At 44.4% G+C, this 16,345-nt stretch overlaps 1 protein-coding gene across 1 annotated transcript in view; it reads right to left on the minus strand.

The window, feature by feature from the left end:
• Nucleotides 1-910: 910 nt before the first annotated feature.
• AFF1 (ALF transcription elongation factor 1) overlaps nucleotides 911-16,345 on the minus strand; it is a 158,537-nt gene continuing 143,102 nt past the window's right edge. Inside the window, 10 exon segments of the mRNA XM_070758051.1 lie at nucleotides 911-5,401; nucleotides 7,179-7,395; nucleotides 7,397-7,409; nucleotides 9,146-9,189; nucleotides 9,550-9,643; nucleotides 10,508-10,579; nucleotides 12,149-12,285; nucleotides 12,373-12,436; nucleotides 14,277-14,368; nucleotides 15,076-15,334. Coding sequence (XP_070614152.1) covers nucleotides 5,280-5,401; nucleotides 7,179-7,395; nucleotides 7,397-7,409; nucleotides 9,146-9,189; nucleotides 9,550-9,643; nucleotides 10,508-10,579; nucleotides 12,149-12,285; nucleotides 12,373-12,436; nucleotides 14,277-14,368; nucleotides 15,076-15,334 — 1,114 coding nt within the window. The 3' untranslated portion in view covers nucleotides 911-5,279.

Genomic DNA, 16,345 nt, shown 5'->3' on the forward strand with positions numbered 1-16,345 from the left:
TCTGTACAACAGAATGGAGAGAAAGTGAACCTTGTGAACATGAAACTGAAATTATCTGGAGCAGGGCGCCATGGAAATAGGCTGAGCTGACGGGAAGTATGGAAATATATACTTGGAGGTGAAATTAATTCTGGATCGGTTAAAACTACACGCAGGTGAATGATTGTGGCGGAAGGTACACAGAATAAAGCAGAGTGAAGGGACATTTGGGGGGTCTAGTCCAGACCCCTGCACAGGCAGGAAGCCCTGTACCAGTGATGGCAAACCTTTTTTCCCTCAGGCGATGAAAGAGCATGGGCGTGCACTATTGCGCATGCGCAAGTGCCTATACCCATAATTCAATGCCTGGAGAGGGAGAAAGCAGCTTCTCTCAGCCCCGCGGAGGCCCCCTCGAGGCTGGAAACGGTCTGTTTCTCAACTGGTGGGCCCAGTAAGCTCGTGTTTCGCCCTCCCCAGGCTCCAAAGGCTTCCCTGGATCCTAGGGAGGGTAAAAATGCCCCCCCCCCCCCCGTGGAGGCTCCCCAGGAGCCAAAAACGTCCTCCCAGAGCCTCTGCGAGCCAAAAATCTATGGAGAGGGGCGGCATACAAATCTAATAAATAAATAATAAACCAGCTGGCCGGCACACGTTGGAGCTGAGCTAGGGCAACGGCTCGTGTGCCGGCAGATATTCGCCATCACCGACCTAGATGATGGCAGGTAATTTCTCTCTCTGGGGACAATGAGACTTTGTCTCCTGAGCCCTCTGCATTGGCAAGAGGGAGGGCAGCCAGCCAGGAGACACTCGGCTCCATTCAGTTACCCCAATTCCAACCCGATGCAAAGGATTATGGGATCATTAAAACACACGCACACACACAAAGTAAATTCTCTTGCTAATGATTAATGATCAACGCAGCGGACACGTAAGATGCTGCTTCATTTAATATTTATTTATTACCCCACAGAATTTAAACAAATCAATCTGGAAATACCACCAATATACAGGGCAGAAAATATTTACAAGATGGAGACATAACATCCCATAATAAATTTAAACGTACAGATTCCCCCCCCCACTCTGTTCCCATGGTTTCTTTATTTTTTTTAAAAAAAAGGATAGTTTAAGAAGAGAAATTGCCCTTTAAAAATTAAAAAATAAAACCTAACATTCAGTCCACATCTCCAGTGTCAATGGAACTTGCAAATTATTAAATTATGGTTATCTTAGACACATAAGAACATTTGTCGATTTTAAATACATTAATTATAATTCTAAATAAATACCTGGGAAGAAAGCTGCTTTCGATGTGCAGCTTCACGGACCTGTGTTTAAAAATGGGGAAAAAATGTTTATTTCTTTCTCCTTGCATGGAGGACTGAAAGCTTCACTTCCGGATGAAAGTCATGAAACATCCATGGGGAGAACTGGGAAGCAGAACGTAGAAACGGAGCCTGCTCATTCATTCAATTGGTCTTTTGGGAGAGGGGGGGGAAATTAAAAACCAGAAGGGTCCTGAAGCTGATCCCCACGAGTGGACTCTTCCTCTGAAATTTCATGTAGAATTAAAATAAGCAAAGGGGGGGGGGGGGAGAATCGCAGAACATAAAAAGCTTTTCAAATTGGGAGAATGACGTCTCTGGAAGATTGAGAACTTTTCCTCCCCCTTTGGTTCCGGAAGAGGTTTTTTTATAGAGCCTTTCCTGAACCCGACTAAAATTTTATTTTATTTATGAAATGAAACCTCTATTGCTTCTCTCTCTGCCACCTGTCCCCGACCCCACCCCCCCATTTTACAAACAGTCGTATAAAACCAGTTGCACAAATGCATTGCAGTCTTTTTATGTCTTTTTTCACAGCGAGAGAGAGAGAGAGAGAGATTATTCCACTGGATCTGGGAGATTCTGGGATTGAACGTACTTTTAGATAAAGTGCTCGAGAAAGTGGGCTGAAGTGGGAGGGGGCCTTTGACAACTGAGGATTCTTTGTATCAGAATATAGTTCAACAACGCAAAATCAGCAGCAAAGGATCTAAGCTGGTGTGGGAGTTATTTGGGAGGGGGAGGGAGAGCGGGAGAGAGAGAGAGGAGCTAGCGGGAAATCTCCATCCTGAGTCTACAGAGACTGATGGGCAACGGGAGGGTATGTGGTTTGCAATAGGGAGATAAAACGCAGGTGGGGGGGTTCCTCTATTTCTCATCCATGTCAAAGAGTTCTCCTATCTGTTTAGTGTGATTTAGACAGGGGTCCAAGCAGCCCACCTTCCCATACTCGGACCGAATCTTCCCCTGGGCAAAAGTAGCTACCAATCCAGTCACATTTAAAAACCTCACCTTTTCTGACGCACTCCCCCCGTTTCCTGAGATATCCCTGCAGCAATGTTGCGAGTTCAAATATTTCCGATCGGGGACTTGTATGTCCCTGTACAGAGGAGGTTCCTGCCGATTTGGATCAGTTCTATAGAACTGGTAGTGGGAATTCTACCCCCCTCCGCTTGCCAAATTGGCAGCGATCACTGGCTGGCTACGCCCCAAACAGCCTCTCTCAGCGCCGCTGTAGATGCTGCCATCTTGTTTTTCACCTCTGCACATGAGCAGAAGCCAAGCTTTCAGCACTGCAGATTTAAGTGCGTGTGCATGAAATGCGCCGGCATGGCATGGGAGGAAGCGAACCGGCAGCGAGGAAAGTCAGAACCCACCCATGACCCTGTATAATAGAGTGTAGTGCTCACAGACTAAAATGTTGACTGGGAGGTGCCCAGGGGTGGGCTCCTATCCGGAACGGCTAATTGGGCACAGCTCCGCGGCTCTAGCGTGTGAGTACGGGATCGAGTGCAATTTTACTTCCTACACCTATGCAAGTAGCATAATCTCACACGGGGAAGCAAAAACTCACCGAAACGCACACACACATGCGTAGATTTTGCTACCTGCACAGGTACAGGAAGTAAAATTGCACTCAATCTCACTCTCGTGTTCCAGAGCTGCGGAGCCGCGCACAATTAGTTGTTCCGGTAGGAGCCCAGCACTGGAGGTGCCCCAGAATCCCCCCAAACCTGGATCAGGAATTGAGCAATCAGGATTTTGCTCTTCCCCATCATTTCTTCATTTGAAATGCAGGCAAAGCAAGATTTCTATTACCCATCAGTTCCAGTGTCTGTTGTCGTGTGGGTTCGTGTCTTACACCGAGTTGGAAGGTTTCAAGATCTTCACCTTAACAATTAAATCACTTGGATGTAAACACTTTGAGGAGGGGGATGTTTTACTAAGTAGAAATAGGTTGCTATGGACTCACTGACCCAGTCATGGACCACTCACAACAATTTCTGGAAATCCTTACACGCCCTTTTGTTTTGTTTTGTTTTGTTTTGTGGGCACTGCATTATCCCCAAATCAAATCTGCCCTGAAAGAATCTGTAAGATTCTCTACAACGAGTCTGTCTTCAAAAGATGGAGAGGTTTTTTTTAAAAAAAACTAGTGTTGGTAAGGAAATAAATCTATGGTAAAAAATAAGAAATGCGCTACATCAATTCCACAGAAATAATCGTCTGCCTTTGCAGCAAACGTACAGACATGTTCGATTCCAACTTTTTGGAGAATCACCCCAAAAGAAAAACCCATAATCGCACTTAAGAATAATTTATCTGGAAGGTAATTCATTCGTTCCCCGAGTGGCCTTGCTTAAGACAGGCGATAGCAGGTGCGAGCGGGAGAATTAAAAGCGGGGCTGAAAAGAGGGGGGTAAAATACACATTTTAGGTTAAACAGAATGCGCGCACGTTTCTTATGCTTGGCAGGTTATAGGAAACAAATGCAGCACGCTCACAAACGGGGATTTTTATAACTTAATAAAAGAAGCAGAGAGAGATGTTTGGACCAAGAGAACGATACGCACTTGCATTGGAAAATGTAGGGTTTTCCAAGTAAACAGAGCAAAGTATCTTACAACGGAGGAAACAGGATCCTCTCAAATGAAAACGACCGTAAGAAAATGAGCCAGGCAGCGTGCATGAAAAACCGTGCGCCAACCAAGGCACTATCGGAACCTGCCCTGTTAGGGATGCTGACCTGAAATGGCACACTTCGATGTTCCTCCCTCCCCAAGAGAGAGGCCTCTCCACATGGCGCCACCGCTTTTAATTGGTGTGAGGGAATCCTCTCCCTTCTCGGCCTGGTACTCTCTGTGTGGAGCTACTAAGATCTAACGGAGCACCATAATTAACAGCGGCGGTGGCAACCCATTCCTCTTGGTAGTGTTATTTTATCGCAGCTACTCCAGGGACAAACCGCAAACACACCCCTAATTTAGAGAGGGGTGCAGGAATCAGCATCACATCTACCGCGATTTCTCCTCAGACGTTGATTCTGACACAGCAGGCCGCGCCTGGTGAGCTGCCGCTTTCATGAAATTGTCAATGTGCCCAAGGCAGAATCGTCAACCTACCACACCAGGACAGCTGAAAACTGCTACAACTGCTGCTACAAATAGCCAATGCAAAAGAACAAATAAACAAGGAAAGGAAAAAGCAAACGAGCGGGTAAACAAGAGGGGGGGGATAGGCCTTCCACGGGTCAGGAGAACAGAAGAAATAGTGCAACAATCGGTCGCTAGTGTAGCACATGGAGAAGCGGGATGGGCAGGGAAACGGCTTTTTTAGTTTTAACAAAGTTCAATTTGCGGTGGAAGAAAGGCCCCCCAGATATCCGGGTTCCGTCACCTGCCAGAACTGAGATGATTTGGTGATTTATACTTTAAAAAAATTAAAAGAAAATTCAGAATCATGCGCTGCCCCCACCCCCTTGGATATCGGGTGCAGAGTTTGACGTTGTACGAAATTCTTTGGGGGAATGGATTTCACCGGTGCTTCTTCTAGGTGTGCTGATTGATCGATTATCCTGCTGGTAATTCATTACGAGAAATGTTTATAGACCATTGAAAGAAACCATGATGGGAATCGGGGGGACGGGAAGGGGTAGGAAGGAAGGAGGGAGAGACAATTGCACTTTGTCCTCTGAAAGAAAGGCATCTTCTCCCACTTTGGGGCCTCTTCTTCACTCTTCTTCTCATCTTCAAAGTGGCCCATTGGCATAGTAGAAATGAAGCCTCTATTAAAAGTTTTCCAGTGGTGCCAGATCCCTTCAATCAAAATTCAAACTTGTTCCAGGTGCTGTTTTTTTTTCTTCCTTTTTTTCCAAATCCAACCAGTCAGCCCCATAAAAAGGCCATGTATATATATTTCGGAGGCTTTCAAAGTGCAAAAGAGTCCAAGGCAAAAAAATCGTCCGCCTCGGATCACCCATTAAGGCAGGTTGGATTCCAGTCTCAGCCATTGCAATCCGTGGCGGGTGTAGTGTACGAGTTCAACCATACTGCTATTCAACGAGAGAACACAGGAGGCAGCGCTGAGCTTGGAAAAAAATTCTGAAACGAGGGAAGGGAAAAAAAGAAAAACATCATGTCCGATTCTTTAATTAAACACGATTGTTACCCAGAAGCCTCTGGTTCTTAAAACTTGTAGAACAGATTTTCTCAATCTTGGCAAGATTTTTTTTTAATCAATTTTGTTAGTTTTTATTAATTACATTTCTTAGGGCTGAATAACCATCGTGTTATCTGGGCATTTAACTTTCTTAGCAATACAGATCCTAATCCCCCCCCCCCCAACCGCTGGTAAAATAAGTTCCACATTTGAACCCTGGCAACTTTAAAGATATGTGGATTCCAACTCCTAGAGTTCCCCAGCCAGATGTGCACTCTAACTTTCATTCGACCCACATGGAAAACTTCAACAGAATGATTAATAGTGGAAAGTGCTTTACTTTTAATCTAATTGTCAGCTAGCTTAACAAATTATTTCGTTTTAAGGAATTGTTAAAGTCGTATTTTCCTCAAAACTTTGGCCTTGGCTACCAATACCAGAGGTGGTACTCCCCCGATTCCTAAGAGGTCAGTAAGGGGCCTGCATAAGTGCACCAGTGTGCCTTCCGTCCCCTGTCCTAATGACTCTCTCTTACTAGTATCATCTCTATAAACATGGTTATATCTTTGTATACCTTACATTAGAGAACCATCTTTCAGCTGTGGCGAGGGGGGCGTTTGCCCAGGTTCACCTGGTGCACCAGTTGTGGCCCTATTTGGACTGGGAGTCACTGCTCACGGTCACTCATGCCCTCATCACCTCGAGGCTTGACTACTGTAACGCTCTCTACATGGGGCTACCTTTGAAAAGTGTTCGGAAACTTCAGATGGTGCAGAATGCAACTGTGAGAGCTATCATGGGCTTTCCCAAATACGCCCATGTCACACCAACACTCCGCAGTCTGCATTGGTTGCCGATCAGTTTCCGGTCACAATTCAAAGTGTTGGTCATGACCTATAAAGCCCTTCATGGCATTGGACCAGAATATCTCAGGGACCGCCTTCTGCCGCACAAATCCCAGTGACCAGTTACGTCCCACAGAGTTGGCCTTCTCCAGGTCTTGTCGACTAAACAATGTCATCTGGTGGGACCCAGGGGAAGAGCCTTCTCTGTGGCGGCCCCGGCCCTCTGGAACCAACTCCCCCCAGAGATTAGGATTGCCCCCACCCTCCTTGCCTTTCGCAAACTCCTTAAAACCCACCTCTGCCGTCAGGCATGGGGGAATTGAGACATCTTCCCCAGGCTTATATAGTTTTATGTATGGTATGCTTTTGTTGTATGTTTTTAAAATAATGGGTTTTTAGATATTTTAAAAATATTAGATTTGTTCACTGTACATAGAAACATAGAAGACTGACGGCAGAAAAAGACCTCAATGGTCCATCTAGTCTGCCTTTATACTATTTCCTGTATTTTATCTTAGGATGGATATATGAAGATAAAATACAGGAAATAGTATAAGGGCAGACTAGATGGACCATGAGGTCTTTTTCTGCCGTCAGACTTCTATGTTTCTATGTTTGTTCACTGTACACTGTTTTATTATTGTTGTGAGCCGCACCGAGTCTGCGGAGAGGGGCGGCATACAAATCTAATAAATAATAATAATGTACTTGACAAAATAAAATAAGTAAATAAATAATTCGGAGGTGCTGCTAGTCTTTGGATTCTCCAAAACAAACTTCTTGAGCCATACACAGAAATTGTCCTCGAGGGGAAACCGGACTTTAGGAAAACTGAATTTGGGAGCCAGTAGGAAACAAGCGAGCGAGCCCTTACTCTTGTTTTTCCTAGCCAAAAGATCGGCTTGTTCCCAGAAGTCGTAGGCGTACAGAATATAAGACGTGATGTTGACGAAGGAGGAGGTGATGGTCGGGATGTAATGCGGGACGCTGACGGAGGAGCCCAGGCTGCTACTGCCACAGCTGCTGGCGTTGGAACCCGTCTGGGAACTGACCGAGCCAGCTGGAGAAGGCATCGGGGAGAGGGGAGACGGGGGTGCCAACGCTCCTGAAGGACGAAACGCAAGAGGACACAGCGTTACACGAAGCAGAACCAGAACGTTAAAAAGGGGTGGAGTCTAAGGAGGAGGCAGGAACGAATTTACGGAGGGGAAAGAGCTAAAAAGGATTTTTAAACCTTTAGTTCCAACAAATGGGACAAATTTCAACAAAATTCTGCCGTATACTCCCAGCGACCAATTAGGGCAGTGATGGCGAAGCTTTTTTTCCTCGGGTACCGAAAGAGTGTATCTGTGTGCCATCGCTCTCTGGAGGCCGGAAACAGCCTGTTTCCCAACTTTTAGTGGCCCCAGTAGGCTTGTGTTTCGCCCTCCCCAGGTTCCCAAGGCTTCCCTGGAGCCGGTAGAGGGAAAAAACGCCTTCACCGATCCCCGCCGGAGGCTCTCTGAAAGCCAAAAACGCCCTCCTAGAGCCTCTGTGTGAGCCAAAAATCAGCTGGCCAGCACACAAATGCACATTGGAGCTGAGCTAGGGCAATGGCTTGATATGGCTCCGCGTGCCACCTGTGTTCGCCATCACTGGGTTAGGGCCTACAGGGTCGGCCTTCCCAGCTCTCATCGACTAGACAATGTCTGTTGGCAGGGCCACATTGGAGGGGTTGGGGGGAGATGAATTCACTTAAAGACTTAAATGGTTCATTTAACAACCGCAGTGGTTCACCAGAGGTTGTAAGCGCAGGCACAATTCACTCAAATGCCTTATTTATCAATACCTGGTATTTTCTGAAAACCTCTTGCTCTGCACTTCCTTCCCCTCTAGGGTTGAAACCCAGTGCTCAGCCTGCATTGGTCACCAGCAGAAATTCCTGCGCTAATTCTGGTTTTAAGTCGAAGCCTTTTAAGTCGAACAGGTGCATTTTACACGTCAACAGCCTGCCCAGTCATCAGCGTTTGTGTAAGTCCTATTGATTTCAAAGCTATTCTGATCAATTTTTCCCAACCTGGGGCCTTTTCCTTCTGTCAAGACTTCCACTTCCGTGTGCCCTTTCAGACAACATGGATTCTATTGATTTCTACACTTATGACTGGGGCCTTGACGTTAGGAAGCCTGGCACGTTCTGCTTTTGGAGAAATGTCAATGCATTCTGTTCTGCCCAGGACAGCAAGGATGAAAACATGCATCATAAACAAGCCGCTCCAAGTATCCGGAGAGGGCGGCATACAAATCGAATAAATAATAATAATAAACCTAAGATGGAAAGGAGGGAGGGAGGGAAGGGGGGAAGGGAAGAAGGAAGGGAGGAAGCAAGGAGAGAGGGAGGGATGGAGAAGAGGAAGGAAGGAGAGAGAAGGGGAAGGGAAGATAGGGAGGGAGGGAGGAAAGGAGGCCGAGGAAGGGATGGAGGGAGGGAAGAAGGGAGGGCAAGGAAGGAGAAAGAAGCGGAAGGAAGGGAGGAAGGAAGGTCCCTGCTCTAGTCTAAACAATGGATCCTCTGAGTTTTAGAACTGAAGAAGGATTTGAACTCAGATCTCAGTTTCCCTTTGAGTAGAGCACCAGGCCATCCTCTACGCGTCTACTCAGAAGGAATAACCCTCCTTATTCCACAGCAAGAAGCCAAAAAGTGATAAGCGATGAGCCTGATACGTTAACCAGCAATGATTTATATTTTGAGCGATCATCAAACTGGTTTTTCCAACCAATTCACACTGTTGGCCTACATGTAACCTTACAATTAACCAGAAAACAAAATTAACGTGTGCAACAAGGATAAGTTGGCGATATTACCTTGCGACGCATGGAGAAGGTGCTTGGGCAATTCTAGAAGAACTCTGTAATAAGCAAGGAAATTCTATTTAGATCACAAGTAACCACGGCACGCGTTTTTATTTACACAAAAGGAAAAACCCTTATTTTTCATCAACGTTTATTTATTTATTTAATAGTAGTGTTACTATTAGTTATTCCTCAAAATTAACTGAACCTAGACAACACCGTTCATGTAGATATCGGATTTTCATGTTTACTAAAGAAAAATGTATAAATAAAATATACATTTAAAAAACACATTTACAATATTTGTTAGTTCCATGACACACTGTTCAGGTATTAAATCGTCCCCTTGGGAAAACCATCCCCCCCCTGACATGGCATTGTTGGACCCCCACCCCCTTGCCCTTTCCATTCTGTACCTTGAAATGTTCGTTAAGAGTCCGGGAATACTTTATTGCTGTGTCCTTCTTGTAGCGAAACATCGCCATGTACAGAATGGCTTGGCAGCGCATGCTGTAGAAACACAATGAACATCGAACACATGCAATGCTTTAGAACAGGGACGTCAAAGTCAATTTGATTGAGGACCTCAAAGTGTGGGGGTGGCCAGGGGCATGGCCAGCTTAACATCACATGTTGGGGCTCCATTTTCGACCATGGCGGCCTCCTGCAGCCCCCTGCCAGTCAAAACAGAGCACAGGTGGGCCACACAAGGTCTTCCTGATCTCCATTTTCACTGGCAAAGGCACCACAGGCTGGTCCTTCATTGTTTCCAGGGCCAAATCTAAGCAACCCGCGGGCTGGATCCACCCCAAGGGACTACACGGCTTAGGGCCAAACTATTTAGAGGACCGTTTACCGCCACATATTTGCCAGTGACCGATCAGAGCCCACAGGGTTGGCCTTCTCCTCGTCCATTGGTCAAACAATGTCGACTGGCGGGACCGCATGGGAGGGCCTTCTCTGTGGCGGTGCTGGCTCTCTGGAATCAACTGCCCTCGGAGACCCATACACCACCCCCCTCTGGCCTTCCGAAAACCCGTGAAAACCTGGCTTTGCTGGCAGGCCTGGGACCGCTGAGCAATACCATTTAGCTCTGTCCGAGAAGAAGCGAATATTTTATTTTAAAGTTTTTATTTATCTATGTATTTTTTAATCTGTTGTACACCGCCCAGAGTCCGAAAAGGATTGGCAGCCTATAAATTAAATTAAATTAAATTAAATTGAGGTTTAGACCCCTGCTTTAGAACCTTTTCCCTATAGTTGAGGCGTCTTCATCCATTGCACCGAAGCGAAGTAGAAAAATAAGGCATTTTGAATATGTTCTTTCTTCTCTTGTACTGAGAAGGCTGAGAAATAGAAGGCAGAGCCACTCACCAAAACACAATGAAGATTTTTTCTTGTGTGGTTGTTGAAGAGTCCGCAAAGGATTTTAATGACATGATGAATCTATGGGAAGACAAATCACACTTTATTTTAGTTCCACTTGCATATAAAAACTATAATGTTGAGATACTTATTTATTTATTTATTTATTTATTTTATTTATTAGATTTGTATGCCGCCCTCTCCATAGACTCAGGGCGGCTCACAACAATAATAAAACAATGTATGACAAATCTAATATCTAAAGTAACTAAAAAACCCTGATTAAAAAGCAAAACATGTACAAAAACATACCATGCATAAATTGAACTAGCAGTGAAATGGAAAGTTAATTTTATATAATTGGGCAGATAATGGGGGCAGGGGGGAATCCCCCAAAACTCCAACAGCGAAGTTTTCTGGAGTACGGGAGTTTTTCCTCTTTTCCCACTATTTTCATTTTCATTCCTATTTTATACTTTGATGAGCTTAATTTAAGAAAACGAACAAACATCAGTTGCATCAGAGGTGTCTTCCATGGAGCAGATATCTAAGTGGAATTTTCCGGTGCTGAACAGAATGAGAAAATAATTCTATGTGGGAGGATTCTCAAGAGTCCACAATGCAGATGCTGGAATAAAGTCATTATTTTGATAACACAACCTCAAAACAGCTGTTGCGGTTGGGACTGATAGGGAAAATGTATAAACATGCACCCGCCAGTCCAAATCAATAGAAATTACTTTATCTTGCTCTTTTTTTCAGAATTAAGCCGAAGAGTGGAGTAATAGGATTGCATCTGAGGATTCACTGTTCTGTCAGATTCTTCCAAAAAATGTTTTTAAAAATAATAATAATCAAGATACGGCTACTTGGAGGCCAAAATAAAAACATTAATAAAGGAAGAAACAGATATTTAACTTTTTTAATTGGATGTTTTGTCCAACAACTAAGCAATAACTACTGGTAATGGCCATCATTATTTAAGCAAAACAAAGCAAAAGGAATATAGGAAAGTTACACTAGCTTGTCTGTGTTTTATACATTTTAACGAAAAGAAAGATAAAAAGGGGGAACTTATCAAGAATTAAAATTAGAATTAAAAGCACTGCTCCCACCCTCCTGGCCTTCTGTAAATCTTTGAAAACTCATCTCTGCCTGCAGTCTTGGGGCCGTTAAGCAGCGATGCTCCGCGTGTACACAGAAGGAATGGGATTGATTCTGTTTATAACAGGGGGGTTAGATAAATTTAGATAATTGGGGTTTTAGATAAATTGGATTATTGTGGTTTTAGATAGATTTAGATTGTTTTAATTACTGGATTTCTTATATGTTTTTGTACTGTTCGTGTCGTAAGCCGTCCTGAGTCTGCGGAGGAGGGCGGCACAGGAAACTAAGTAATGAATAAATAATAATAAATAAATAGTATAAGGGCAGACTAGATGGACCATGAGGTCTTTTTCTGCTGTCAATCTTCTATGTTTTGGATCTAGATAGGGGTAAAAACAGGGAAGGCCTGGTAACGGGATTCACAGGATAGGCAGAGAGCAACAACAGCTACAGGGAGGAAGAGTGAACTCAGCTGGAAACGTCTGGACGTCAAAGGAAGAACCTGAGGCCGGCAGGTGGAACAGAAACAGGTTGTCCACTTACTTAATGAGGTCTATGGTTTCTGCAAACATGGTGTAGGCTGGCTTTGGTGAGAGGGGGTCTGACTCCACTGCGATGCCACACTCAATGAAGGACAGGGCAGCATCCAAGTACTTGAAGGCCTTTCCAACTTTGTCTGTCTGTTGGGAACAAGGTTAGCACGGATTAGCCAATGAGGTTACTATTCACTACTCACCACTCGTTATCCACTACTGAGGCAAACTTACCATCGCGTCCGCTTTGTGCTTCAATCTTTTGGCTTCCCTTAGCTGAAATTCTACTGGATGTGGTCTGAGATAAACCAGAGAGAAAAAGGTGTTTCAGAAGAGCCGAAAAGTATCACATACACATTTTATTCCGCTGTTTTGTGTGTGTGTGTGTGTGTTTGTATGTGTGTATGTATGTATGTATGTACGTATGTACGTTTTTTATTATTATTATTATTATTATTATTATTATTATTATTATTATTATTATTATTTAGATTTGTATGCCGCCCCTCTCAGAAGACTCGGAGAGGCTCACAACAGCAAAGCACAGAACAAATCCACTGATTAAAACAGTTAAAACCCTTAATATAAAAACAGTCATAGAACCCAAACAAACCATACAAAAAACGGAGCGGCCAAGGGGAATCAATTTCCCTATGCCTGACAGCAGAGGGGCTTTTTAGGAGATTGAGAAAGGCAAGGAGGGTGGGGGCAGTCCTGATCTCCGGGGGGAGTTGATTCCAGAGGGTCGGGGCCGCCACAGAGAAGGCTCTTCCCCTGGGTCCTGCCAGACAACATTGTTTCGTTGACGGGACTCGGAGAAGGCCAACTCTGTGGGACCTAATTGGTAACAGGGATTCATGCAGCAGAATGCAGTCCCGGATGTATGTATGTATGTATGTATTAAATTTGTATGCCACCCATTCCCAAGGGACTAAGTTGGCTCACAACAATAGGAATAAAAAAACAACAATTGATAACAACAATAACAACAATATAAACTCGTTTAAAATCTCATTCGTACAGTCACCATATCATGAATCCCAATTCATATCGTATTGAGGCCAGAATCAAACAAAGTGTCAATTACTCACGTCCCCCAGGCCGGCTGGCAGAGCCAGGTTTTCAAGGCTTTCTGGAAAGCCAGTAGGGTGGGGGCAGTACGGACTTTGGGGGGGGGAGGTGGGAGAGTTGGTTCCAGAGAGCTGGAGCCACCACAGAGAAGGCCCTTCCCACGACCCCGCCAACTGGCACTGCTTAGTTGACAGGCCAAACCCTGTGGGCTCTAATCAGCTGCTGGGAGCTATGTGGCTGGAGACACTCCCGTAAATAGTCTGGTCCTAAGCCATGTAGGGCTTTATAGGTAATAACCAACACCTTGAATTGTGACCACAGACCGATTGGAAGCCAGTGCAGCACATGGAGTGTTGGTGTAATATGGTACACCCCACAAGAGCTTGCACAACCGCAGTCTGCTGCCGCACGAATCCCAGCGGCCGATCAGGTCCCACAGAGTCGGCCTTCTCCGGGTCCCATCGACTAAACAATGTCATTTGGCGGGCCCCAGAGGAAGAGCCTTCTCTGTGGCGGCCCCGGCCCTCTGGAATCAACTCCCCCAGAAAAAAGAATTGCCGCCACCCTCCTTGCCTTTCGTAAATTGCTTAAGACCCACCTATATCGCCAGGCATGGGGGAATTCAGACATCTCCCCCAGGCTTATATAGTTTTGTGTATGGTATGCGTGTGTTGCATGGTTTTTAAATGACCGGTTTTCAGATGCTTTCTTTTAAATATTAGGTTTGTTACACTGCAATTGTTTTTATTACTTTTGTGAGCCGCCCCGAGTCTGCTGGAGAGGGGCGGCATACAAATCTAATGAATTATTATTATTATTATTATTATTATTATTATTATTATTATTATTATTATTCTGGACAAGCTGAAGTAATAATAAATAATAAACAGCCCAAAGAGCTCTAAATAGTTACGTTGTTCATTCCCAAGTGAGCTTATGAAATCAGCCCAGCAGGAAGATTAAAAACCCAGGTGAAAACCCGGCCTTGTCCAATAGGTTAACAGCAGACGTTTGAGCTCTCGAAAGACCACACGTCTCAGCCAGAAGGAAAAAGAAAACGTCCTTACCGGTGAGTCTTGCTTTGAGGCTTCGTTGGCTTGGAGGTACCGTTTGGCAAAGAAGGCACTGGGAAGGGGTTTGGAGCATCGTCTGCAGAGCCCTGGAAAGATGGCGAGGAAGAGTGTGAAATACCCGTAGCTCAGAAATAGTTCACAACAGAACATTTGCATTCTCCAATCAGCATGTGTTTTTATTTCTCCCAGCATTACTAATTGTAATACAGTGGCGCCTCTACCTATGAATGCCTCTACTTACGAACTTTTCTAGATAAGATCCGGGTTCTCAATATTTTTTTGCCTCTTCTCAAGAACCATTTTCCACTTACAAACCCCAGCCTCCAAAACTGTAACCAGAAAAGGCAGGGAGAAGCCTCCGTGGGGCCTCTCTAGGAATCTCCCGGGAGGAAGCAGGGCTGGAAAAGGTGGGGAAAAGCCTCCATGGGGCCTCAGCTCTTACTGGCTTGCAAGCTCTTACTCTCTGCGAAGAATGCTTTCCAAGCCCTGTCTTTGTAGTTTTTTTTGTTGCTCTATTTGCTCCGAATGTTTCTTTCCAGGTGCTAACAATGTTCCCAGCTCTTACTAGCTTGCAAGCTCTTTCATTGTTACTTTCTCCTAATGAAGGGTTTTTTTGTAGCCCTAACCAGAGGATAAAATAATGTGCTGAAGCTGACCAGACCAAGGACACTAGCCAGATGAATACCTGGTAAGCAGACTCTTTTCCCTATATTCCTCCCCAAAAACTCAGCTGCATCTTATACTCTGAAAAATGCGGTAGGCAATTACAGAAAAAAGAATTGTTTGGACTTACTTTGTCACTTTTGGAGTTTTCCAGAGGTTTCCCCTCCAGTTTCCTGTGCTTGGAGGATGAAGATTCTTTGTGGCTCTCTTTGCTCTTGGCAGTGCTGGCGGTGGGACCGGGAACTTGATAGCAGGCATCGTTTTCACTCTTTGGCCTCTTCTGAGCCGTCTTTGGCGGCTTCTGTGCAGGCTGCATGGGAGACAACGGTGGCGGCATCGGCAGTGGCAGCTCTCTCCTTTGCGTCTCTGTTGCTGACAGCTTCGACATCCTAGGGAAGGAATACCACCAGGTCAGGGCGAGTTCGAAGGAATATGGCTTTAAAACTGTAGCACGGAATAAAAATCAACCACGCAGCACCCGAATGCACTGGATAAAAGTTACTGAAAGACGCAGGTAACTAATCAACACTTCCATCTTGAGCAAACAAAGGGAGGCAAAAAGTCAGGTACTTTTGGCAGGTTCATTAACATTCCATGAGCAACATGTACACAAAGACACATCTTTGATCAGAACCAAAGCTGAGTGTATTGACGAACTACAGGCTTCTGAAAAAGTTTAAATTTAGGGTGCGGCAAATTTAGCTTTTTGGATTCAAAGAACTATTTAGAATTTTTCACTTTGAAATGCACAATAATCACTTTTGAATCAAACATAAAATAGATGTGCGATAAATGTACTAGTTTACATTTGGGGTTAACCACTAGTGATTTTCAGTTCCAATTAAATGACACCAATTCTTTTCAAAACACTTTATTATCAGGTTTTCTCAGCTCATCAGAAATCGCTATTTAACTGCATTCAGATTTTTTAATTGCATGGAGAAAATGCATGCAATGAACATGCCTATGTATGCACAGATATTAGAATACTTTCTGTCATGCAATAAAATATTTATCCATGCAAATGCACTGATTAAAATTTTTTGCACAAAGTATCCACTCTAAATTATATTTTCAATGGACACCAGAGTATTTTCCATGAAACCAGCCTATTTTTTAAGATGCTTAAATTTTACCTCTGTTAAAAAGAACACATTTCTAATTCTAATTTATTACATTGGAATCAGACTATATAAAAACCCTCACAAGACAATACAAGAACCCTCTACGCACAGCACAACCATAAATTTTGCCTTAACTCCTACAGAGCTAAAATTGAGCTGAGGCACATTGAGATAATTTGAGTGTAAGTGTCTCCACTCCGAAGACCTCCCCAGCCTTCATGTGTAAGACTGACTCTCCACCAGAGCTATTACATTTAACATGGATTCTATTTTGTT

This window comes from Erythrolamprus reginae, chromosome 7, assembly GCF_031021105.1.
Source record: "Erythrolamprus reginae isolate rEryReg1 chromosome 7, rEryReg1.hap1, whole genome shotgun sequence".
NCBI lineage: Eukaryota > Metazoa > Chordata > Lepidosauria > Squamata > Dipsadidae > Erythrolamprus > Erythrolamprus reginae.